The sequence below is a fragment of the Chiloscyllium punctatum genome, chromosome 7 (assembly GCF_047496795.1).
Source record: "Chiloscyllium punctatum isolate Juve2018m chromosome 7, sChiPun1.3, whole genome shotgun sequence".
Lineage (NCBI taxonomy): Eukaryota > Metazoa > Chordata > Chondrichthyes > Orectolobiformes > Hemiscylliidae > Chiloscyllium > Chiloscyllium punctatum.
Genome location: NC_092745.1, coordinates 97,849,510 through 97,875,047, shown reverse-complemented (window position 1 = coordinate 97,875,047; position 25,538 = coordinate 97,849,510). Strand labels below are relative to the sequence as shown.

Genomic DNA, 25,538 nt, shown 5'->3' with positions numbered 1-25,538 from the left:
AGGGGAGAATGTGACCCAGTATGGCATCAAGGAGCCCTGGCAAATGACGTGCACCATTTGCATCACACAAGTGCATCACACAGACCATTTTTAACAAGCAAGAATCTAACCATCTTCCTTTGAAATTCAATGGCATTACTATCATCGAATCCATCACTATCAACATCTTAGGGGTACCACATTAACCAGAAATTTGAAATGAACAAGCTATATAAATGCTGTTGCTACAAAAGCAAGTCAGAAGTTAGGAATACAGCAAAAAGTAACTCACCTCCTGCCTCCCCAGTGCCTTTCAACAATCTACAAGACACAAGCCACGATTGTGATGGGATACTCCACAATTGCCTGAATGGATGCAGCTCCAATAATATGCACAAAACTCAATATTAATCAGGACAAGGCTTGACCGGCACACCTTCCACCCTTCACAATTGATGACAGTGGCTACAGTATGTACCATCTACAAAATGCACTTCAGTAGCTCACACACACCCCCTTGACAGTACCTTGCAAATTCTGCAACCTCTACCACCTAGGAGAAGCAGCAGATGCTTGGAATCATCTCCACCTGCAAGTTCCCCTCTAAGCCACAGGCTGTCCTGACTGTAAACTACATCACCATTTCTTCAATGTCACTGGGTCAAGATCCTGGAACTCCCTTCCTACCAGCAATCTGGATGTTTCAACATCCCAAGACTGCAGCAGTTCTAGAAAGTACTTCACCACCACCTTCTCAAGGAGAGAGGGGGCTAAAAATATCTATCGGTCATAATTACCTTCACTCTAAAATGCTATTTCCAAAACTGCATCCAAATTAGGATTTATTGCCCACAGATGGGCAATATGCTGGCTGAGCCTGTGATGCCCACATCACATGAAATATTCATGTCATCATTTGCATAAGACTGCATAGTTCTATCTTTTATATCTGCCCCTTTCTCAGTTCACTGGATGTTGTTACACTTATTCACAACTTTACTACCTCTAGACCTAATAATTTTCAATGTACTCCTGGCTGGTCTCCCATTTTCTATCATCCAAACTCCAATGTTTGTACTTCAAATCTCAGCACATCCCCTTCACCTCTCACCACTGCGGTCACTACCCGAAATGGCTCCTGATCAGGCAATGGTTAATTTTTCAATTCTTATCAATATTTTAAAATGGCACTTTACAGCTTCACGCATATTTCTGTCAACTCCTCCAGCTCCAAAATAACTGGATGCCTCTAATGTTCCTGCCTCTTTCCATTCCTAATTTGAACAGTTCCACCATTGATGACCATGCTTTCATTTACTGAAGCCTCAAACTCTAAAACATTTTCCTATACTCCACCATTTCTCACACCACTTCTTTTAGACACTCCTTGAAAGCAACCTTTTTGGTCCATCTTCTGACCTAATATCACCTTGTATGACTTTGTGTCATATTTTGTTTTATAATGCTACTGTGAATCTCTTCAAGGTGTTGCATTCCATTAAATATATTGTATAATATCAGTTACTGTTGGTTCCCCTAAGTACAGTTTAAAATCTCTTGTGGTTACCACTGTCCTCAATTTAAACTGCTACTTCCAAAATTGTATGTTAAAAGAATTAGATCCTCAGGCAAATTATGATTGTTAACAGCACAGACAGCAGGACTTCTACACTGGAGTTAAAACAATACTTACCATGCAAATAAGACATTTATACCGATCCCCACGGGATAGCTGTCGTTCCAATTCACGGATACGGGCTTTCAATGCTTCAATTGTCGTTACAGTTGCATCTTCAGATATCCTTCAGAATCAACAACAAAAAAAAATCAGAATGGGGGCTTGTTAGTTTACTTTATGATTATTTCTTTTCTAGACGTTGATGAGCCACATATCTTTTAAAGCATGCAATCTATCATAACTGGACAACAAGAAGGAGTATTAAGTACTTAAAGAATTATTCTTAATTAGAACAAACAATAGATATCTTTGAAGTGAGAACTGCTACAAAATGTTCACAGTGGATTGCCAAACTTTTCAATGTATCAGAAATATCACTGTAAACAGTACTGAGCATTTTCAAACCTTTACACAAATATTCTGCAGAATGCATCGACGCTTATGATGCAAATTTAGCTATTGCCTTTCCTCTATTTGAATCGGCAACATTAATCCTCTGCTACCTTCATCCCTTAGTTTAGGGATCTGAAATAAGCATTGCAACAAATTCAATACATGCAATAATACAAAGCAAAATTGAACAATATTTCAGACAAGATAGAGAAATGCAAGTCAACAGAAGGGGTGGGGAGGAGCAAGTCGAAAGAATTGGCCAGCAAGACTGTCCTTTGATAAATTGACATTTTATTAACAAAAGCACAATTGAAAAGTCGACTACAGTTTTAAAGTACCCACTGGAAAGCACCCAAATTTAAGAGCAATCAATTAAGTCTCATCTAAGATTGCCACTCTGGTCAGTCACTAAATGCTCACTAAATAGTATAACAGCAATGAGAGGATGTCAAACTAAGAATCAAATTAAGAATAATTAAGCTGTCAGCATGATCGTAGAGTTGTAGGTATCAGAGGAATAGAATAGAAAGCACACGAGGATAGACTCATCTGACTAGATTTGCCTCTGTACTCCAGCCAAACAAACTAAACTTGGAACATCGTAATAGATATAAATAAATTTCAAGAATCTGACAGCCTAAATTCTAGGATTTCTAAAAGAAGTAGCTGCAGAGATTGATTGCAGGTACGTTGGCTATGATTTCTCAAAACTTCCTAGATTCTGTTATGTTTCCAACCGATTAGAAGTTGGCAAACATAACACCTCTATTAAAGAAAAGAAGGAAAGAGACAATGAAATTCAGGCCAGTCAGCCTGACAGTAGTCAATGGGAAAGTGCTGGAATCAACTAAAGTCAAAATCTGACAATGCATTTAGAAAACACTGATCTAATCAGACAATCAACATGATTTTATGAAGAGAAAATTGTGTTTGACAAATTTATTCAACCTTCTGAGGATGTAAACAGTGTAGAGGAGAACCAGGAGAAATGTAAAGACTAGATTACCAAAAGGTATTTCAATATGGTATCACACCATAATTCAATAAGGTGACATGATCCAGGTCAAAGCAGTCTGCTTGATTGGCACCACATCTGCAAACATCCATTCCACCCATCACCACAGTAGCAGCACTGTGTGACATTTGCAAGATGCACTGCAGAAATTCACCAAAGATCCTTAGGCAACACCTTCTAAACCCATGACGACTTCCATCTAGAAGGTCAAGGGCAGCAGATTCCCCTCCAAGCCACTCACCATCCTGAATGGGAAATATATTACTGTACTTACAGTGTTGCTGGGGCAAAAACTCAGAATTCCCTCCCTTACAGCATTATGGGTACATGACTGCAGAGGCTCAAGAAGATAGCTTACCACTATCTTCTCAGGTTTAGCTAGGGATGTGCAATAAATGAAGGCCCAACCTGCGACACCTACGTCCCATAAGTGAATAAAGAAAATACAAAAGGCAAGACAAGGTTCATCAAATTGGGAGTAACATGAATAGAGGATTAGTTAATGGAGAGGAAGGAAAGACTCAATAAATTTGGAGCATTTTCAAGTAGACAGACTTTGACTAGAGAGATGCCACAAGGATTAGTGCAGAGGCCTTGACAATAATCTATGTTAGTGACTCGGATGAAGTGATGGAGAATAATGTAGCTATGTTTGCTGATGACACAGCTAGGTGGAAAGGCAAAGCTGTGAGAAGGGACCAAGAAAGGTTGCAAAAAGATATAAAGTGAATGCTCATCAAAAGAGTAATGGAGTATAATACCAGCAACTGATCACTTTGATCAGAAGAAACTAAAGTTTTTTGTTTTAAAGGTATGAAACTTGGGAGTCTTGCTCTAAATTTCAACAGTGCTTTGATGAAACCACAGCTGGAATACTGAATGTAATGCTGGTCTCCAATATCTCCATAGTGGAGGACATACTTCCACCAGAGAAAATACAGCTGAACTTCCCAAGTGTGATTGCTGGGTTGATAGTGTAACCCTTTGATGAGAAATTGGTTAAATTGAGCCAATATGACAATGTTAGGAAGCAAAAATGAAAGCTAGAAAGAAACACAGGCAGATTAATTGAATGGACAACAGCAGTTGGAATCTCATGTGGAGAAGTGTGAGGTTGTTCACTTTGGATGTAAGACAGACAACCTGAAATATCATCTTACTGATGACTCATAGTGGTGCAAATGCATTTAAATATAAATGCATAACCTAAAAGGCTGATGGGATGTGGTTGCTTTTTCATGGAACTGGAACACTGAAGTGAGGAAGTGATAATGCAAACGTACTCTCAAGAAGGACCATATTCAATTTTGGGCACTAAATATCAGAAACAACTTTATGGCCTTGGAGGAATATATAATGTAGATTCACCACAATTAAATCAGGAGTTAAAGGTTTAAAATAAAAGGAATGGTCACACAAACTTGTCTGTGTTCCCTTGAGTTTAGAAGGATTTAATCAAAGTTTTTAAAATGACAAAATAATTTGATGGGTAGGTACAGAAAAAATACATTGCCTGGTCAGGAAATCTTTAAAGTAAGTGTTACTTCATTTAAGAATGCTATCAGGAAGATCTTTTGCAAACAATGTGTTTTGGAAGTCTAGAACACTTCCTTCCAAAAGGGTGAGAATGTAAGGCTAATTGAAATTTTCAAGACTCAGATCATTAGTTTTTTCTAAGCTTCAAAGCATCTAGATTAAAGCATCTAGATTGCAAATGGAATTCAGGAACAGATAAGACAAGGCCTAATGGAGTGGCGAAACAGGCTTGAGGGCATGAATGGTTTTCTATTGCTCCTATAAAGAAAAATGCCAGCTCAACATTGCCATTGATCTCTGAGACACGAGAACAAAGAAGACTATACCCAAGACAGAGGATACCATGAATAAGTTATATTGAATAGTATTAAGGAAATAAAATGTTATATAAAAAAAATTGATAATAACAATCCTCATTGGGTTTAGTAGCACACAAACATTGTTCCACTTGACTGAAATGAAAACGAAGTGCTGGAAATACTCAGCACATCTGGCTGCCTTTGTGGAGAGAGAAACATTGTTGATATCTTCGATCAAATATTGAAATAGTTTTGCATACCCAATTTTATTAACATAGACATTGTATTCTGGCAGATATAATTTGTTCTGAAGAAACAATATGCGCAATGTAACTGATTTAAATTCTGCTAGGCAGTGAAGCCTTTGGCAGCCATTGGCTGGAGCTGGTCATTTTTTGATTTACTGCAATGAGGAAATTGTGTCAAAACATTAGTACTTCTGATACAAATCATGTCAGAAATCAGTCAAATCGATTAAAATCCCCAAAAACATATGGGCATTCATGACTTCAACCTAACAAAAAAGTATGATAATGCTATACTAAATACATTTTGGAAGATAACTTGGTGGGAATGAAAAAGGTGAAATCTTGACATGTATTGTTGCATTCCCTGTAGAGTCAATAAAATGTGAAGCTGGAAAAAGCACAGCAAATCAAGTAGCATCAGAAGAGCAGGACAGTAAACATTTCGGGTAGGACCCTTCAACATTCATCAACTCTCCTGCTCTTCTGATGTTGCTTGACCTACTTTGATTTTTTCCAGCACCACATTTTATCAACTCTGACTTTCCAACATCTGCAGTCCTCACTATCTCCAAGCACTCCCTGTGGACCATAGAAAAAGAGAACTGCACCAAGAGATGGTGTTTTCTTCCCAACTTCTAACTTCAGAATGATGGAAATCATATTTATCTGAGGGGTAAAGGGAAAAGCAAAAAGGAAGAATTTAATCTTATGGACTAAATAGACAGCTTTTCAGCAACTAGCAGCAGTGTATGACATAAACCTTCTTATAGTGCACTTACTAATTCATTGATCTAAAACAAGTGAACAATACTTCAGATTTGATAAACATCCTCAAATCACAGCAGGAACCTTGAAAAGACCAAAACGATCACTTTATGCAACAGTGCAACCAGCAACCATTTATCATTGCACAAGGGCCCTATAAACTACATCTACTGTGCAAGTAAGCAAGCCTTAGTGTCAAGCATCGAAAAGGAATTTGTTTCCTGACAATTTAGTGCTGCTCAAATTAGCCTGGGTACATTTATTCACTGCACTCGGGAGGTCTGGGCAAATTTCACACGTTGGCAGTCACACATTGATTTTGCAATTTAAGAAGTTTGCAACAGCAACTCTACAAATCTTTGAAAGACAGCTGTGCATTTCTCTGCCAAAACATAGAACACATTGCAAATAAATTTAACAAATGTGTATGGCAAAGGATGAATGGGGAAGATGCTCAAAAAAAATCTACACACAACTATTCAAAAATCATGAAAAAAAAACTTTTTTTTGTTAAAGATAGCTCTGGTGGTGAACGTATTATAAAACTGCTGCAAAATACAGTGATATTGCAGATGGCACTTGTTAATTACTCATTAGAGAAGAATTTATTGATTTCAATCAGTGCAATAAAAAAATTTAAATGCATTATTTTTCAACATCTACAATTTTGTTACTCAGAGACACAAATACCTACATTGTCAAATACTGATTTTGTTTGGAAGTTGGGAAGCAATATGCCCAACATACTGAGCGTTTGCACCTCCTAAGTAGTTAGTTGCACAGACATAATGTCACAGAGCTAAAGGCAAACTCACCACACTACTGTACCTTCATAATCAGAGAATACATCTAAGTAACAAATGGGCAGACAAAATAATACTTTGAAATGAGTCCAGTAGAAGCCAAGTAGCAGGTGCGATGCTGCCTGTAATCAATGAGTAGGCTACATCAAGTCATCATTTAACGGTAAAAAATTGCTGTGTTACCTAAAGACCAGTGCAATATGTGAATACTGCACAATCAATAGAGAAAATATTGATTTAGTTATTGTAGGTTCATATGCTCCAGACCTTGTTAAAATCACATTTATTAAGTGGGGTGTACTCATTAACCATTTAATTTTGGTGTATTTCACCTAATTTTACAGGAATCCGTTGCTTTGAATACACAAGTTGCCTTCCATTTTCATTGAAGTAATACGAGTTAATTTATGGAATCACATAAAAGCTTGTTTAAATTAACTCTGGTAGAATTGTGGTGAGCTAAGACTACAGTCCATGTACTTGCGCTAAACCTGTTTTCAAATACCTCTTAAATGTTAGTTTTAAAGTTATACTCATTTTTGCATAGGGTGAATGAGAAAAGAAAAAAACAGTCAAGGGTCTTGTTTGTGGGCAATTACTCCTGATCAAAGTTGCTTATGCCTGGCATTTAAGTAAGTGCAGTTTCAGACCTGGCAGTGATCTCAAAGCATGTGATAACCAGCAAAGATGTTCAGACAAGGAATGACTAGTAGGTCAAGGTGCCAATTGAACAGCAATGTTTGCATGATAATATCCCGCTCAAGTTACCACTTTCAGATGAGAATAAGGGAAAAAAAGGAAGAAACTTTGTTATTTTGAACATGAGTATACCAAATGGCAGAAGGCACCATTTATAGATTACATATATTGTAACAGGTCCTTGCTAGAAGTTGCTTTAGGATTCATACATGATGCAATATTTAATTTCTAACTTTTAAAGCTAATCTATGAAATGCCTGTTGCTTTTAAAGGCTGAAGAGCAAATGTTTTTGTGCAAACTGATGTTGCAGACTACATGGAATTCTTGAAACAGCTTCTAAAATAATTAAAGTCAGAAAGTTTACATAAAAAAATTTTGGTTGTTGCGGTGACTCTTCAGAAATCTGAATTTAACATACTCAATGGCATATTCTCCCACTCGTCCCAGTAACTCACATGCTGAATTAATTATCTTATATCATGTCTCTGCCTGGGCAACAATGCAGCCTCTAACGGAATCCATTAACTTCATTAGCAAATAATGATCACGGTGGAGAGTCTCAATGGACCCAGCTAGGTCTATCAGATAGAACAGGTCATTTGTCAAACATTAGTGCACACGTGTGCTCTTTGCTCCTCAAATTAAACAGTGGAATTCCCAAATTAACATCTCAGATGGTTTCACAATGCTATCCATTAATTAAATCATATTAGTTTACACACACTCAGAAAATGGAAATACTTGAATGGCTGCTTCTATTGTGTTAAAACTCAAAAGAGCAATGCTTTACAACAGACTTTAATCAAAGAAAAAAAATGTGCACTGGTCAGGCATCAGAACTATTTTACCATTTAAACATGCTTCTTGTTAAAATTGGCATAGCAGGGGCAGAGGGTGTTTGAGGGAACACTTTTGCATAACGGATCAATAAAATTCCATTTCATCCTTGGAGACATTTGATTTTGGATCAGACAGATGCACTGAAGAATCTTTAAAACTCTGAATAGTCCTGATGAAATGTTACAGGACAGGTTTCTATCTAATTCTAACCAAATATTAAATCATACATAGACCAACACAACAAGGATGCATAGAACAGAAATAGCATGATAGTGCAGCACAGCTACAAGTTTTGAGGATGAAACTCAGGTATATTTTTGGAGAAAGGCAGCATTCTTAACCTGTATGTTTAAAAGGTTGATCTAGATTATTATGATCAGCTGGTCTGGCAACTCACGCTAGAATATCGTTCCACTGGTAAGTGCAACCTCACCCATGAACTCAATCTTCTCGTCTGACCTTAAAAAATGATATACTATTTGGCTGTAGGAAGGGTCAGGAATAGCTAAGCCTCGGCACACAAATACTTCCAACAGTATTCATTGGTTAGCAATGTAAGATAAGAGACTCCAACTAATGTTTTGTTTCTGTCAATCAAATCTATGATTGGGCAGTACCAATAAAGTGCTGAATTCTATTTTAACTAAGAAAGATTTTTAAGAAATTAACTGAAATAATGCTACATTCCACACAGGTGAATATATTAATTAGTGATTAACTAATTTTCTTCATCAAGAATCTACTTAATAAGTTGAATCAAACATCAGATAAATCCAGTACCATCAAAGCATTCATTTATCATGAGCTGTCATTGTAATTTCTTTCTCCTTCCGCAATTTAATCCTTGCCATAGGTTTAGGTTTAAGTAATGCACCTATACCAGAAGCCAAATCATCCAGAGCAAAGAAGAAAATTAGAAAAGCTTTTCTATCTGAATTGAAATTCCCCAATCCTGGTAAGTATAAATGTAAATTAACATTCTGCAAATATGCCACTGCTCAGATCATGTCAAATCAGATTATATTTACTCATTTTAAATTAAGTTGCAGATATATTTTATTTTGGAAAACATTCATCAATTACAAGCTTTAAATGCTGATAACTTTTATCTTCAGATTCTATCGTAATCTGGCATTTTATCATCATCATTTCATGATTCACTGCATACAAAATGCAGCTTTATGAAAATATAAAGAAGGGATATTAAAAAAATCTTGTCGGAACAAAAAACAGTCAGAGACTTTATGTCTGCCTGCAGAAAGGCAAAAAAACTTGTATTTATATTTCTCATTCACACTCTGAGGACATCTAGAAAACTTCACAGCTGATAAGTGTCTCTAAAAGTGTAGTCACTGTTATTATGTACGCAAACATGGCATGATTAGAAAAGTATGGATTAACTACAGCCCACATAGCCCTTTAAAAAAAAGGAACAGGATACTTCAGGTAAATTGTAGCAGCTTCAAGTGAAATACAAAATCTCTTCAATAAAACTTTCCTCCAATTCAATGGGTTTTTAAAAAAATTCATATTTATAGTCATAGAAATAATGAGAAACAACTGATCACTCACAAGCGTAAACCGTCAGATCTAGCATGCAATAATACTATCCAAAGAAGTGACTTTGGTTGTAAGTGATATAAAATGTTCAAATTCCCTGTACAGGGCAAGAAATCACAGGCTCCGGTGCTGCTTCTACTTTACAGGCAGCTCGTTGTCCAGATCCAGAGAATCTAACTACAGGTTAGAACCAGCCAAAATTTAGGAAGCAAAAAAGTGTAAGATTATTTTTGGGTTTTAACTGATTAAAATTACAATCCTCACAATCAGCGAAGATTGGTTCTTATTGGTTTGGGCAATAAAAGGCACCATTTAGGGCAGTACATTTAGAAAAGCAGTCTAACTGGAGAAATTTCTAGCCAAAAATGACATGTCTGCTTCCCCACCGTCCATTAATGAGCTGAGATTTCTGGTGAAGTGGTATCAAACAAACTATTACAGATCATCAGATTATTGAGTCTATCAATTACTGTAAATTACTCTTAATCATTGATAAAGTCATAGAAGTCACAAACCAGGGCTCTTCTGGCACAACGCTGCCTGTGGACAAGAAGACCTGGATTCAAGTCCCATTTGTTCAGATGTGTGTAATAACATCTCTGAACAGGTTGGTTTAGAAAATATCTAGAAGGCACCAACCATGCAATTAGCAATTCCAAGTCAGGAATAACCCACAGGCTAATCATCAGTTGGAGTCTGCCAAGGTAATTTGACTCCAGACCTTATTACAGCCTACTCTTAGCTTGGACAAAATAAACAAATCCGATGATTTTAAAAAAAATTATATCATGGTGTGTGAGCATCACTAACAAAGCCAGCATTTGTTGTCCATCTCCATATTCAAGAAGCCGTGGTGAGCATCAAGTCTTCACTGTTATCATCAGGATGGTTTCAAGACTCATAACTTTGCATGCCTTCAACTATTTTTTGGCATTGCATCTCTGACATAGAGTGAACTGAATTGTTGAAATCTAACACCTGAGATGTTGGGAACCACAAGAGAAGATTAAAATGAGTCATCCACACAGCACTTCTGGTTGAGGATGATTGTAAATGCTTCAGCCTTGTCTTTTGCAATGATATGCTTTTCTTCTCCATCATTAAGGATGGGAATGTTTGTAGCCTCTTCCACTTCAGTTGGTTAATTGTTCACCATTATTCATGACGAGATGTGGCAGGCATTGATCTGATCCACTGTTAATGAAAACTGGGTGGTTGTCACTCTTGCCAATGCTATCATGCAGTGATGCATTTACAACGTACAGAGCGATAAGGGTGAAGTCAAGTAGATTTTGCCTCATGTTGGGTTCTCTCACCAACATACCTAATCTGGCAGCTGGTTCAGGATTCCACCAAGTAAATCAGTCGCACTGTTGCTGAGCTACACTGGATAAGCAGCATTTTCCATTGTGTGGACTCAAGACATTGCACCAAAATTAAAGTCAATAGAATCAGGGGAAAACCCTATATTGATTGCAGTTATGCCTAGCACAAAGACCAAAGGCAGACGGTTGTGATAGTTGAAGGCTATTTTTTTGCTATTTCAATAATATTCTTCCTTCCAACACAAGGTCAGAAGTGGGGATTTTGATATGATTTCATAGCATTCAGTACCATTGACAGCTCCTCAGATACTGAAGCAGTCCTTGTTCACAGGGAGCAAGATTTTGGCAGCATTCAGACTTGGACAGATAAGAGACAAGTAGCACGCACACCACTCGAATACCAGGCAATGACAAACTCTTAACAAGAGAGAACTGAACCATCTCTCATTGATGCTCCACAGCATTGTCATCTCTGAATCCCCCAGCACCAACATTTTTGAGGTTAGCAATGATCAATAACTTAACTGGACCAGCCAAGGGGGTGGTCTTCTCCTGGTCATCTTCTGACTTCCACAAGCCCGGTCATCACCTGCAAAGCAAAAGACCAAGAGTGTTGTGGAATATTGTTCCTTTGTTTGGATGAGTGTAATTCAAGAAGCTCGACACCATCTAGGACAAAGTAATCCATTTTATCACTACCTCATTTCTATTTCATTTCTTTTTCCATAGATGCCAGCGGAACAGGTAGGCGGAGCCCAGGGCTCGTCCGCAAGCGCTGGATTTCTTTCTCTTCTTTTCCTTCTTTATTCCCTGATTCTTTTTCTTTTCTTTTTCATTTCTTTCGGGTCTGGAAAGTGTCAGGTCAGGGATGAGGCCCCTGGCGGTGGCAGCATCAACAGTTTGAGCCAGGTGTGTCTCCACTCTAGCCAGGGTCTTCTGGCAAGCAAGGAGCAGATCCTAAACTGAGGTCCCGGCCTGAATTATCAGGCTAAGCCAAGGTTCCAGGTCCACGGCTGGGCCCAGGTGCCCGAAGGAGAGGTGGCAGTCTCGGCACATCATGGTGATTGCCCGGGATGGTGGTCTATTTCTGGCATGGCAGTCTTGTTCTAATGTGGAAGTCTCTTCCCCGTTTGAAGGTTTTCTTCATCTTCAGCTTCCAGGGGCTCCAAAGAGCTGTCAGGCGGTTTTGTTCCAACATAGAAATCTTAGCCTGGCATAGAATCTCCTTCAGCAGAGGCTTCTGGCCCAGTATTCCAGCGGCCAGGCTTGGCGCTCTCGTCCCAGCTGCATCTTCAGGGTATTTAATCGTTCCTTAATCAGCTTTCTCTGAGTCCAGGAGCCATTAATTGAACTGTGATGAGCTTTGTCTTAATTTTACTTTTTATTATTATGTATGACTTCTGTCATTAATATAGGTGCTGTGGTGGGGCAACTTACAGAACTTTTCACTGTATTTTTCATGTAAAAGTATATGTGACTATAAATTTCTATTCGATTCTCATCCACCACAAACATTTATTCCCTCCCACAGACTGACAGTGGTAGCAGTGTGTAACTTCTCCAAAATGCATTACAACAACTTAGGAAGGTTTCTTCAGTAGTACATTCCAAACCCATGGTGACTACCAGCTGGAAGAGCAAGTGCAGCATCTGAAAGATCCCCTTTCAAGAGACAGAACATCCTAACTTGGAACTACAATGTCACTCTTTTTCTGTTGCTGGCCCAAAATCCTGAAATTCCCTTAAAATGACTACCTACACCAGAGACTGCAGCAATTCAGAAGGCAGCTCTACACCACCTTCTTCAAGGCAATTAGGGATGGGCAATCAATACTGGCTTTGTTATTGGCACTTACATCCCATTAATGCATATTTTAAAAAAGAACCATTGTGCATTGGTGAGAACAGAAAGAACACATTTAATAATGTTTGAAATTGGACATCATTTAAATTTTAAATAGAGTGAAATAGAATCATTGTGACAGCCATTTCATATCTTCAATGGTTATCTTGTATTGGTTGCCTACTTTCTAAACTTTAAAATTAGTTTTGAAAATATCATTAAAGTATGGTAAGTAACAGATCATTCTATGAAACAATTTGCTGGTTAAATCACAGTAATTATGCTTAATATGCCATTGTAAATTTTCATATTTGCCTGAAGGCAGAAATGCCATCTCATCTTAGTATTTGAAATATATTATTTTAATTGTAAATCACAACATTTCATATATTGACAGTGGCTGAGGCTAAAAGATGGTCATCTACCTGCCTCTTAGACAATGTTCCAGGAAAGCCTGAAAACATGAAAGGGAGGGGAGGGAGAGACTTGAACGATGACATAGAATACAATGATATTCCAGAAGAGATAAGAGTTAGACAAGTTGCATACTGGATGTGAAATGCAGAGTATAAAATACTGCGTCAGAGATTTACAGCACAAAAAAAAACCCTTTGGCCCATCACATCCATGCTTAAATATTCAATTCTCCTTTTCCGGCACTTGGCCAAAAACATTACACACCTTAGCATCGCAAATACACATCTAAATCCTTAATTATCTGTGCTGGGAGTTCAGGAACCCTAAATATCTACACTTTTGACAATTTGTTTTGGGTAGGATAACAGAATGGATTCCTTTAAAAGGTAATACAAAAAATGTGATATTCAATGAAATATAAAATTGACAGGACATACAATAAAATGGAATGCCAACTGATGAATATCACATTTCAATCTCAAATGAAACAAATCCACTGTAAATCCTGAATAAAACTGAAACACAAATTTCGAATCATGATTACACTTGTTGATCAATAAATAAACTTTCGAGAAGACTTAAAATTTACTTAAAAATCTACTACGCAACTCCAATTTCTTCAAACGTGAGCTCAGTAACCAAGGCTTGCTTTCTCTTCCATCTTGCAAAAAATTTATACTCTTTGTATGTTGAATAAAAAAAGCAATGAAAATCTTACAAATAATATAAAAAGACATGATATATAAACATTTCCACTGGAAAGCAATAATAATTCATTGCTTCAAAGTTTATGCCATTTATAAGTTACAATTAACGGAAGGAATTGGAAGCAAAAGAATAGATATCAAATGTTCCTTCCCTACATTTAGTAACAGCAGCAAATCATAAAAGGCATTTTTGGCACTCAACTGTCTCAGAGCCCATGTCAGTGTGTATGAATTGGAAGATAGTTTCAATTATCACAACTATGCAGAACTGTCTTCTTTTGTTTCAAAGAAGCTTGAAATTTGGCAACAGGCAGATTGGTGGCATTGTAGGTCCCATTTATCTTGCTGGGGTAGATAAGCCAGCTTCATGGAGGGCTGGGAGATGAATATTAAAACCCCTGCATTTGTAGCAGCTGCAAGCGTGTCGCTCCATTTTATTCCCCCTGATTAATGGCCTCCTATTCCTGATTTATAACTCCCCGCTGGACAAGCCTTAGCCACACTGGAAATATTAGAGAATTATTAAATAAACATTCATACGTCATGTCTGTTTCATACACTCCTCATAATGCAACTGACTCCAATAGGAATTCAAGCGCCAGCAACTGTTTGCTTTAACTCTGACACGCAGCATCTTGAATGATTCATGCCTCGACTTGCTAAAACACTTAGTGTCATACATCATGCCAGCAGTAGTCTCCCAGTTTGCAGAGTGTCTGTGTTGGCCCAGGATGAATCAATCTCGACTGCAGGCCTCTTGCTGCCACATTAGGCATACATCATCACCCATTTTTTTCTCTCCAAGTCAGAGACCACTAGTCCCAGGGCCAGGGCCTCCAAAATATGACCCTTAATATTAATTTAGGCTAACCAAACCAGCCCGATGTTATCAGTCTAAACTTCTGCAGGCTGTGACAAAGTATTTAACAGAACTGCTCATCGAGAAATGCACAGAAATGGATAGGTGCATAGCTGGCTAATTGTGGGGTAGATTTAGGGGATTAATGGTGAGAAGGAAGATGAAAAGGTATGGAGGAAGAGCTGCCACTCTTGATAAAATCAGACTATATTTTCCAAGATTTCCCTGAAAGCATTACTAGAAGTAAAGAATGCTCTTGTTTTAGTTGACTCATATCAAACCCTGACAGATCCTGTTCATATCAATGATATAGTGGATTCCACTTGATGTTTCTGATTAATGTTTCTGCTCTGAGTAGAAATGGCAAAAATCTATTGTGTTTACTCTGGATAACTTAAAAAAAACTTGCACTTGTAAATTCTTGTTACAAGTGATGTGTTCCACAGATTGCCCTTTCTACAACGTATAGATTATACTGCACCATTGCCTTAATTATTATCTGATTTTGTAGCAAAGCAAGGCAAGTCCAAAGCTGAAAAGATTATGCACTTAATTTATATGTTTTCCTGAAAATAAATAAAATTCCACCAGCAAAATGTGCCACAGGCCACTCATACATTATGAATCTCACAATGGAAATCCCCTTTACGTACAAATTACTGTTAAATGAATATAATTATACAGACAAATGATTTATGGACGGGGAAAGAAACAGACATGCTCGTGAGAGAATGGATTAGTGTGCGTATGCACTATACTACAGAATTTATGTAATGGAGAGACTTGTAATTAACCTATTTTTAAAAAAATCAAACAATTTCAGCTGGAAAATTCAGAGGGAGACATTGAGCAGAGGCACCTTTTCTCCACCATAGTCAGTGGAAAACAGTCTTAAGATCAATTAACCTTTGCGTCCTCAGCTCACTTCCTGAGGCTTCGGGAATGCCCATCCCTTTTCCACAGAGATTTGTACACATTCCGAGGGGAATTAGAAGTATATGTATTTGAAAAAAAATATTTTAGGCATATGCACTACACATACGAGTGAATTCCGAAACTTTTCTTTATTATAGTTTCCAAGTGTATGACATTTAAGTCCCATATCTAGTTTATAGTTTGAATTTGTCTCTCACATCACAAGACCAGAAATGGAGGTATAAAATAATATTAGAACAACCAATCTATAAGCCAGGGTCAGTATGTTCAGTTTATCCTACTATTCACAGTGAGCTTGCCAATTACCTTTCAGAATACATTATCTGATTTCACTTTCTTTAATATATGTTCTCTTTTTAAAACATTTATTTCTTCTTGGGGACATGTGATAGTCAATTACTTTAAGAAAGAAAGAATAAGGAAAACAGAGAAGATAGCAAACCATGAAGTAAAGTTGTTTAAAAGTAGTCATACAAAAAACATAACCTAATTCCTATGAGCATACCAGCACCTTTTAAGATTTTCAATTATAATAGTTTCATAAACTACCTAGTACATCTCCAATAACTTGACAGAAACTGTGTCTATTCATGACCTGTTAGCTCTAGATACCCATGCAACTTCTGTCAGCCACCTGACTGGAGCTACACTTTAAACCCCCTCCTATCCTTCATGCCCTCCTCGCATGATCATTTGACTGCAGTCCCAATTCTAATTCTTAATGCACCTGACGCTTCCCACACATAAATGGAAAGTCTTTAAACCACCACATGCCAACATTCTACAATAGGGCATGAAATATAATTAAGAATCACTCTTCCTATCCAGCCATCTGACTATAATCATGTTTTGTTTCTCTCAGAGTGGATGTAAATTAACAAAGCAAGAATTAAAATTCGGCAATATTGGACAATAAATAAACCAATTACAGCAGTCAATATTAATATGGTCCTGCATTAAAATATCAATTTCATTTTTTAAAAATAACCACAGTGAAATTAAACACTCCATAAATATTTGCATTAAAAACACATTTAACTGATGGAATATTTTGGAAACACTTTAAAATTGTAACACACAATTATTATCCCCATCAGTAATACTTGTGAAAGATAAAAGAAAATAATGAGGTACTTTAAAAAGATAAAGAAAATCCATGCCATTTTAGAAATGACTGATTGCAATAATAAAACATGACTGCATTTATTTACATTGCAAGTCCTGATAATTGATCTATTGATTTCTGGCTATTTAGCCACATATCTGTTTCTCACAAAGAATCTACAGTACCAACACATAAAATGCATTAGGAAATGCTGTCAATCATAACATGAATGCTTTGTCTCTAAAATTCTACTTGTATACAAGATGCCATTTTATCCACTTAATATCAAAGAAAACTAAATCACTAGATTTTTCACTATTTCTATTACAACCTTTTCTATATGGGTATCAAGGGTTATGTGCTGGGCAGTCATAAAATGTGCAAACATTTATGCAGCTCTGTAACAAACTGTACAAAGACAAAACATTTTACAGAAGTGTACATGACAACATCAGGAACATCGATTGCATTTTACAGGTCAGAAAACATGGAAATTTCCAGTCTTACAAATTCTCTGAAATCAAGGTTATTCAATATGTTAAAATAATAAATACAAACATACTTGCTACCCACAAAATTTTAGTTCCTACTATTAACTTTTCTATACTTTAAATTCCTGCATCCATGATTGTAATGGAAATTGTTTTGCAAACAAGTTAAACCATACTGCCAACAATGTCTTCTAAACTATATTATTTTTCTTCATTCATTGTCTCTAATCTCAGCAATTCTTCAATTCAGCAATTTCAGCTCCAAGTCTTGCATAATATTTTTGATTCCTGATCAACTTGAATTATAGAGGGTAGGAAGGAGAAAATGGGAGGGAAAATTCATCTCTTTCAGAAAACCATTCGTCTAATCCTTCACTTAATTTTCAATTACTCTCGTTTGCCTTATCCTCTGGAGCACTAAAAATGGCAAAGAGGCATCATCTCTCTTTATTTCAAAATTATAAACAATATCTTCCCTCCAAAAGTACTGCTAAGATTTGCTTTCCCAAACTGCAGCACCTCACATTTATCCAAATTAAACTCCATCTGCCATTTCTCAGCCCACTGGACCATCTGATCAAGATCCCGTTGTAATCTGTTGTAAACGAAACAAATTAGAGGAAACCTTCAAGACCATCACTAATACCCTTACTGACATAAAATTCACTAAAGAGGAGGAAAACAACAAACTGCCATTCCTAGATGTCGCAGTAGAGCGAACAGCCAATGGGGAACTTCAAACCAGTGTCTGCATGAAAATAACACATACTGACCAAATACTGAACTACAGAAGTAATCATCCCAAAACTCACAAACGAAGCTGCATTAAAACATTATTTCAATGAGCCACCATATACTGCAGCACAGAGAAACTACGCAGAGCAGAGAAAAATCACCTATACAATGTATTCAAAAAGAATGGGTAACCGATAAACACAGTCCTTCGATTTCTCAGCAACAAACCCTAACAAGCAGAAAACACATGCCCAGAAATCTTAGCCACTCACCCCTACATCAAAAACATCTTGGAAATGACTGCCAGACTACTCAGACCTCTTGGCATCATAGTAATCCACAAACACACCAACACACTAAAACAGCAGTTAATGAACTTGAAAGAACCTATACAGACAACAAGCAAAACTAATGCCATTTACAAAATACCTTGCAAGAACTGTAACAAACACTACATTGGACAAACAGGCAGAAAACTAGCCACCATGATACATCAACATCAACTAGCCACAAAAAGACATGACCTACTCTCAATGTTATCCTTACATACAGATGAGGAAGGATACCACTTCGACTGGGGAAAACACATCCATCCTAGGACAAGCCAAACAGAGACATGCACGAGAATTCCTAGAAGCATAGTATTTCAATTGGAACTGTATCAACAAACACATTGACGTGGATCCCATTTACCACCACAAAGAAAAAGAATGGGAAATGACATCATCACATGAATGCTGTCATCATGGGAAATGATGTCACTAACCCAAGGAAACCTAAACACAAACAGAAAGTGGGTCATGCCACCCCCAGCACTTCATCCAGAGGCTCACTGATGATGTTACCTAGTATGGGGATGAAATGTCTGAAAAATGAACCTCCCAGCTCAGCTAGCAAACCTATATCCAAGCAATATACGATAAAATTACACATGGAAAATTAAAGAGGAAGTTATCAATTAGTTGGGGCTGTGCAAATCAAAGGTCATTCAACAATACAAAGGTGTGTTTTTGCAATTTTTTTTCCACAAAAGATTATCTGCTGCTCCTGGAAATTGCTAGGTCAAACAGAATAATACACAGCATATATTTTACTTACATATCTTGTAAGTCCTTCAACAGTCAGAAATTTTTAGCTAGATCTCACTCACTACCTACATTGTTCTGAATCTTAAGCATGAGGCCTGTACAACTCTAAAGGCTTAAAGCATTCTCCAGCAGCAATTTGGGACAAATAGAAAATATGGCTTTATAGGATTTTTGTAAAAAAAATTTGCAGCAAAATGTTACAAACCCTCTCAAACATTATTCTATTTATTTGCTATTGAATGTATACTTTATAGATTATAAAATATTGCAATACAATTTCTGCACTCTATCCTGAAATTCACTGATACTAAACAACTTGGAAGCCTTTGCTGCAGATAATGGAAATGCAATTCTTCTATTTTGAGAGTCAATAGGGACAGAAACTGTCTTGATCCATCCCATTAACGCACCAGTACTTACTTTTCAATCTCGCTGTTTTTACATGTCTTCTGTGTCTGTACCTCTAATTTACCACTTTCCCCATTACTTGTTGAAGGCATTTCTGTAAAGAAATCAAATATAAAAATAGATCCAAGGTATTCATTTACTTAAAAGTAAATCTATATTTTCCAAAATCACACATGTGCTTACCTAAGACAGTGTATTTCATTCTGTCAATAGTTTTATGCATTGTACTCCCAATCAGAATAGAGTTAAAAATAGCCAAAAGTAATTTTTGTTCAAACCTTTAAAACCAGTAACGTCAGCACATATCCCTGACTAAATTTCAATTTGAGTCACAGGAATGAAAAGACAACTTTTTTTTGCCTAATGTTCTTCTTCCTCCCTAATATGAAGGTGTTGAGAAGAGTTAACAAGTACAACACCATGTAAAGTTAGCTCACTTAGTTGCATATATTATAAATAGAAAAAAAAATTAACATACTATATTGCAATAATTTATTAAAACATGCTGTTATTTTAACTTGGTTCACATACTAGAACTCTCACCAGTCAGAAAACTTCTCTATTTCAAGATTTAAGAATCCAGACTGACATTTTAATATAGTGTCAACAGACAGCCACGCAATAAATATACTCAATCAAAACCACTGAAAGTGAATTATCTACAGATTATTTCATTTGTGTTGTATCTTCAAAACTTCTGCATTTTCCAAGAAATAATAGTGACTTTTCAGCATGCAATACTACTTTTGTTGTGAAGCATTGTTACAATTGCCAGTCTTGCTTGCCCTCTTCAGTTCAAAGGCATCACTCATTCCTTTAAATGCATCCCTGCCCTTAATCCAAGACTAGGACAACATAACCCTAGGGCACAAGTATACCATTACTAGTCTACATTACACCAAGAAGGATTAACCATGAACAAAAATGGTATTATTAAAACAGACAATTGATCAATAAACCAAGTCTTTGAGGAACTGTATCAAATTCCTTCAAAATAGCATTTTAACTTTTTCAGTCATCATGTAAGTTCCATGGCAAGGGGCATAGGCCAATATGGTATTCCAAACTTGCCGATTAAAGCAACAGTGGATAATCTTGTGTTGGAGTCTTGGGTAAGCCAATCTTTCATGTTTTCAAGCGGCTTCCTGTGCTATTGCTATCTTCATCTTCTTCTGTTAATCCTTCAACTGGGGATTAGGCACTGCAACCCTTCTGCACGATAACATACCCAAAGAATTTTTCTTTGAATTTTCCTTTTTTGATACTGGTTAAGAATTCTCTTGTATAGCAGGTCTCATTCATTACTTCTTTCTTAGTCGTTACTTCACCTAGCCTTAGTGATCCATATTTAAGATCCTTCTCTAGCAGCTCAGTTTGAAGCAATTGATTTCCTTTCGTTCTCCTTTCCCATAACTACAAGCTTACTGACCAGACATAATTGCCTTAGTACTTTTGTTTAAACTGGTATATTGCCTTAAAACACAACTTCTAAATTTAACTTGTTTTCAAAACCTTTTTTTCTGGAAAAGGAGTCATAAAATTTCCAAAATAGGTTCGAAAGACAGAAAAATGTGCTACTAAGCAAAAGTTCTTTCTTCCTACATTATTTCCATCCTAATACATAATCCACAATCAAAGAGAATCACTCTCGTTTGCCCACTTCAACCCAAAACTGTCCCATAACAATCTGCAGAGTAACAGAAGGATGGCACAACAGATCAGAACACCTAAGTCTCCTATTCTGATAACGCATGTGTAAAGATAGTTTAACAACGTACATTATACACTGAAAAGCATCTGGTTGAAACTGAACTTTAAACTACGTACCATCACTAGCCCATTTGGAAAACTCTGGTGTTATTCTGTTGCTTGGGGTTCCACCACTGCAAAAGCAATAACACATCCTGGTTACTGTCACATTTATTAACAGCACTGTCTGACACCTGCAAATGCAGAATACAGTTGCAATCAAGAACCAAAGAATTCAAAATTCAGACATGAAAAAATTATTTTGCGCTACCACCCAGTTTGGAGATTTTTCGAAGGAAAGATCGAAGGAACTAATACACATCTCACAAAATAAAAATACAAATGCTAGTTTTTAATTTATGAAGTTTAAACATTGCTAAAAAGGAGACAAGAACTTGAAATTTTTCATCTTGCATTTATCAGGACAATGGTGCTACAAACAGACTTGAATAAAGGGATTTGATTTGATTTATTATTGTCACATGTACCACAATACAGTGAAAAGTATTGAATTGCATGCTAACCAGACAAATCATATCTTACATAACTATGTCAGAGTAATAAAACACAGAGTGCAAAATGTAGTGTTACAGCTACAGAGAAAGATCAACCCTAACATGTAAGATATCCGTTCATAAGTCTAATAAGAGCAGAGAAGAAACTGTTCTTAAATCTGTTGGTATGTGTTTTCAAACTTTTCTATCTTTTGCCTGAAGAGAGTGCAAGACACTATAACCAGGCTGGGAGGAGACGTTGATTATGTTAGCTGATTTCCTAAGACAGTGGGAAGTATAGATGGAGTCAATGGAAAGAAGGCTGGCTTTCACCATAGACTGGACTGCATTTACAACTCTGTAATTTCTTGTGGTCTTGGGTAGAGAAGTTGCCAAGCCAAGCTACAATACATTCGAACAGGATGGTTTTTAATGGTGCATCAATAAAAATTGATAAGAGACATTGTTGACACGCCAAATTTCCTTAGCCTTGTGAGGAAGTAGAGGAGTTAGTGTGTTTTCTTGACTGTTGTGTTGATGTGGATGGATCAATTTAGATCATTGGTGACATTTACTCCAAGGAACTTGAAGCTTTCCACAACCTCCACCTCAGCACAATTGTGTCAGACAGGGACCTGTCCTCCACTCCTCTTCCTGAAGTCAATGACCAGCTTCTTCATTTTGCTGACATTGAGGGAGAGATTATTGTTTTTACACCATGCCATTAAGTTCTCTATCTCCTTCCCGTTGTTCTGACAAGGGTACTGACTGGTTCGGCCATTAGTAGCATGGAAATGTAGCAAGAACAGTTAACTATCAATCATAATTCTCAGACCAGAATCCGACTGGTCAGGGTGCTGCCATCAGAATGTAGCAGAGATTGGCAGTTTCCCTGAAGTCTTTTTTATTTTTCCATGAGGAAGGTGCAACATATATATGAATTTCTTTGCCTGGGTCCAGTGTATTAAAGTGTAACATGCAGATGTATCACGCTGTGAGCTTGACTGACAATTTTAAATTGGGTTCCAGTGCAATTAGCGAACTGTGCTCAACCAGCCCATGCTTACAAGTCTCAAAATAATTCTTTCTCCAGTGTGAGACCCTGTTATTGGAAATTACTTATTAAATAATCCAGTCTGTGCCAAAATTTACATTACAAACCAACTTAAGATTACCAGACAGGATTCTAGTGCAATACATTTGTACATGCTAGAAGTTACACATATGAATATACAGGATTCTGTTTCACATAAGCAAAAGAATTCATTCGTCATTTTTTTTTAAAATGGAAAAATAGCAACAGCCAATCTCTGCTGCATTCCAGTAGCAACACCCTGACTAGAGTCTACTGGTCTGGTATGAGAACTACCATTGAGATTTAACAGTTCTTGCTGTATTTTAAGGCAATGATGACCTCAGTAATCAGCACCTTCTCATAATGCATAAATTGTGTTCCCTTCTTCAATTCTGTTTCTTGCATCATGGTCTTGATGGGGTCAAGATGAAATGTTTTGACTTCTTGTTTCCTTTTAGGAATGTTTATGTTGCAGATTACTAAGCAATTGCTTGAGAAGAAATTTATTGTTCTAACTGTAAAAAATAGAATGATGACTATAAAGCAAGGAATCGGATTGATTAAACTGCTTATCTTCAGTTAATGAACTCTAAACATAAACAGACAGATCACCACAATTAAAAAGAATCGGCATGGAAGATTCAAAGGGATAAACGTACCAAGAGCTCCCTATACAACAAGCTACCAAAGAGAAAACATCTGGAGGTTGCTCTACAAAGATCAAATCTAACAATCAAAACACATTTTCTGGAACTAGGTAAACCATGAGAACGACTGGCAATCAATAAAAAAAAGTCGTGAATCATAGAAGAAAGAGAATAAGATTAAAGGATATCCTCTGCATGGTATAATATTCTCTCCTCGTACAGGTAACATCTTTGTGTTTTTTAAATCTCAAATCTCAGATGAGAAACTCAAGATGTGCTACTTCCACTCACATACTAAAAGTCCTGTGACTTCTGACTAAGAATAACAGTACAGCAGTGACTAATGGCAGATTACAAGCACCTGAACAAAGAAGTGGATTGAAATGACACCAAATTAATTTCGTACGAAACCCAGACAAAGAGGTGTTGCTCATCTCATCTGTTCTCCATCAAGCATAATGTCACAGGGGTAAAAGGTCAAGTATTTTAACTATGCTTTTCTACAGGAAGAATTCAGAATATTTTTAAATTTAATTGGCATGTTTGAAACAAAAATCACAAAAAAATTAAACACTTACTTTAGCACAGCACCCCGAAGTGCTTCCCTCTCTTTGGCCTCACCTGGTTCTTCTCCTGTACAAGGTATAATGTCTGCCTCTGTGTATCTGTTAGCCAAATTAAGGGCATAACAAGGTGACAAAAGTAAATCAGCTGATGTTCATTATACTTCATCTTTTTAATAAGAAAACTCTTGGGGGAGTAGCCCTCTTGTGGCGCAGTCGCAGTGTGACTAACCCTGAATCAAAACACCTGGGTTCAAGTCCATTCTGCTCCAGAGATTGTACTATCATTCTAAACAGGTTGATTAGAAAATATGTTAGTAAGAAAACACCCTGGATTTGACAAGCTGGTACTTATTTGGTTTTCTTCCTGGGAAATATATTTTGTAACAATGCTTTGAGTTCTGATCATAACATAAATAGTACAGTCATGGCTACAATAGCCAAGGTAAGATTGTTGTGACTTGGAAGAGCACCAATTCAGTTCAAAATGAAATTATTTTCAAATCTGTCATTCTAATTTCAGCTATGACAGATAATTTACTGGAATATGTTGATATTTACATTATCCATCAACATTTCAACTTGTGTGTTGGTCATCATATCCTTTAGAGCTGGTGCATAAATATCACTCAGTTAGGAGCATCTGAGGCCTCCCACCCAAGTATGACAAAGTGTGATAATATGCTGTGTGAAGATGATAGTTAGCAAAAATACTATACTTATTCCTTAAAAAAAGTTCAGAAAAAAATGTGGAAAGGCAGGCTATCTAAAGTTCCTACTGACAGAACAAAAGAATCAAATAAAATACAATTTATCAAAATAAAAGGATGCTGTGGTTTCCCATATTCCAGGGTGTCATCGCCATCCACGTCAAGATCTGCATCACTGTCATGGTTCTCTTTACTGCTGCAGGTGACAAAGCCAGATCCTATGTTGAAAAGGGGATTTTAAAAAAAGTGTTCATTAAAACCCTTGAATTCATATCTTCATGCACAATTCATTCTCCATCACAATTTAAGAACATTATTTTTCTTCAACTCACACAATTTTCTTGACATTTTTAAACAGATAACTAGGAATAGTGACCCAATTAAAATTTTAAATGGAGATAGAAAAAATGCTATGTGAGAAGCTAAGATGAAAATGAAAATCATAGAATCCCTACGCTGTGGAAACAGGCCATTTGGCCCAACAAGTCATGTTGCACCTGTCCAGGATATTGGTTAGGCCAGCGTTGGAATATTGCGTGCAATTCTGGTCTCCTTCCTATCAGAAAGATG

General features: G+C 36.8%; 1 protein-coding gene across 6 annotated transcripts in view; it reads right to left on the bottom strand.

Moving 5' to 3' along the window:
* rnf220a (ring finger protein 220a) overlaps window positions 1–25,538 on the bottom strand; it is a 516,853-nt gene that overhangs the window by 50,211 nt on the left and 441,104 nt on the right. For all 6 annotated transcript variants that reach the window (XM_072574407.1, XM_072574406.1, XM_072574410.1 and 3 more), the window contains 5 exons: window positions 25,090–25,186; window positions 24,274–24,360; window positions 21,558–21,613; window positions 19,743–19,824; window positions 1,673–1,781 (listed from right to left, as the gene is read on the bottom strand). In XM_072574407.1, the coding sequence (XP_072430508.1) occupies window positions 1,673–1,781; window positions 19,743–19,824; window positions 21,558–21,613; window positions 24,274–24,360; window positions 25,090–25,186 (431 nt within the window). The remainder of the gene's footprint in view (window positions 1–1,672; window positions 1,782–19,742; window positions 19,825–21,557; window positions 21,614–24,273; window positions 24,361–25,089; window positions 25,187–25,538) is intronic.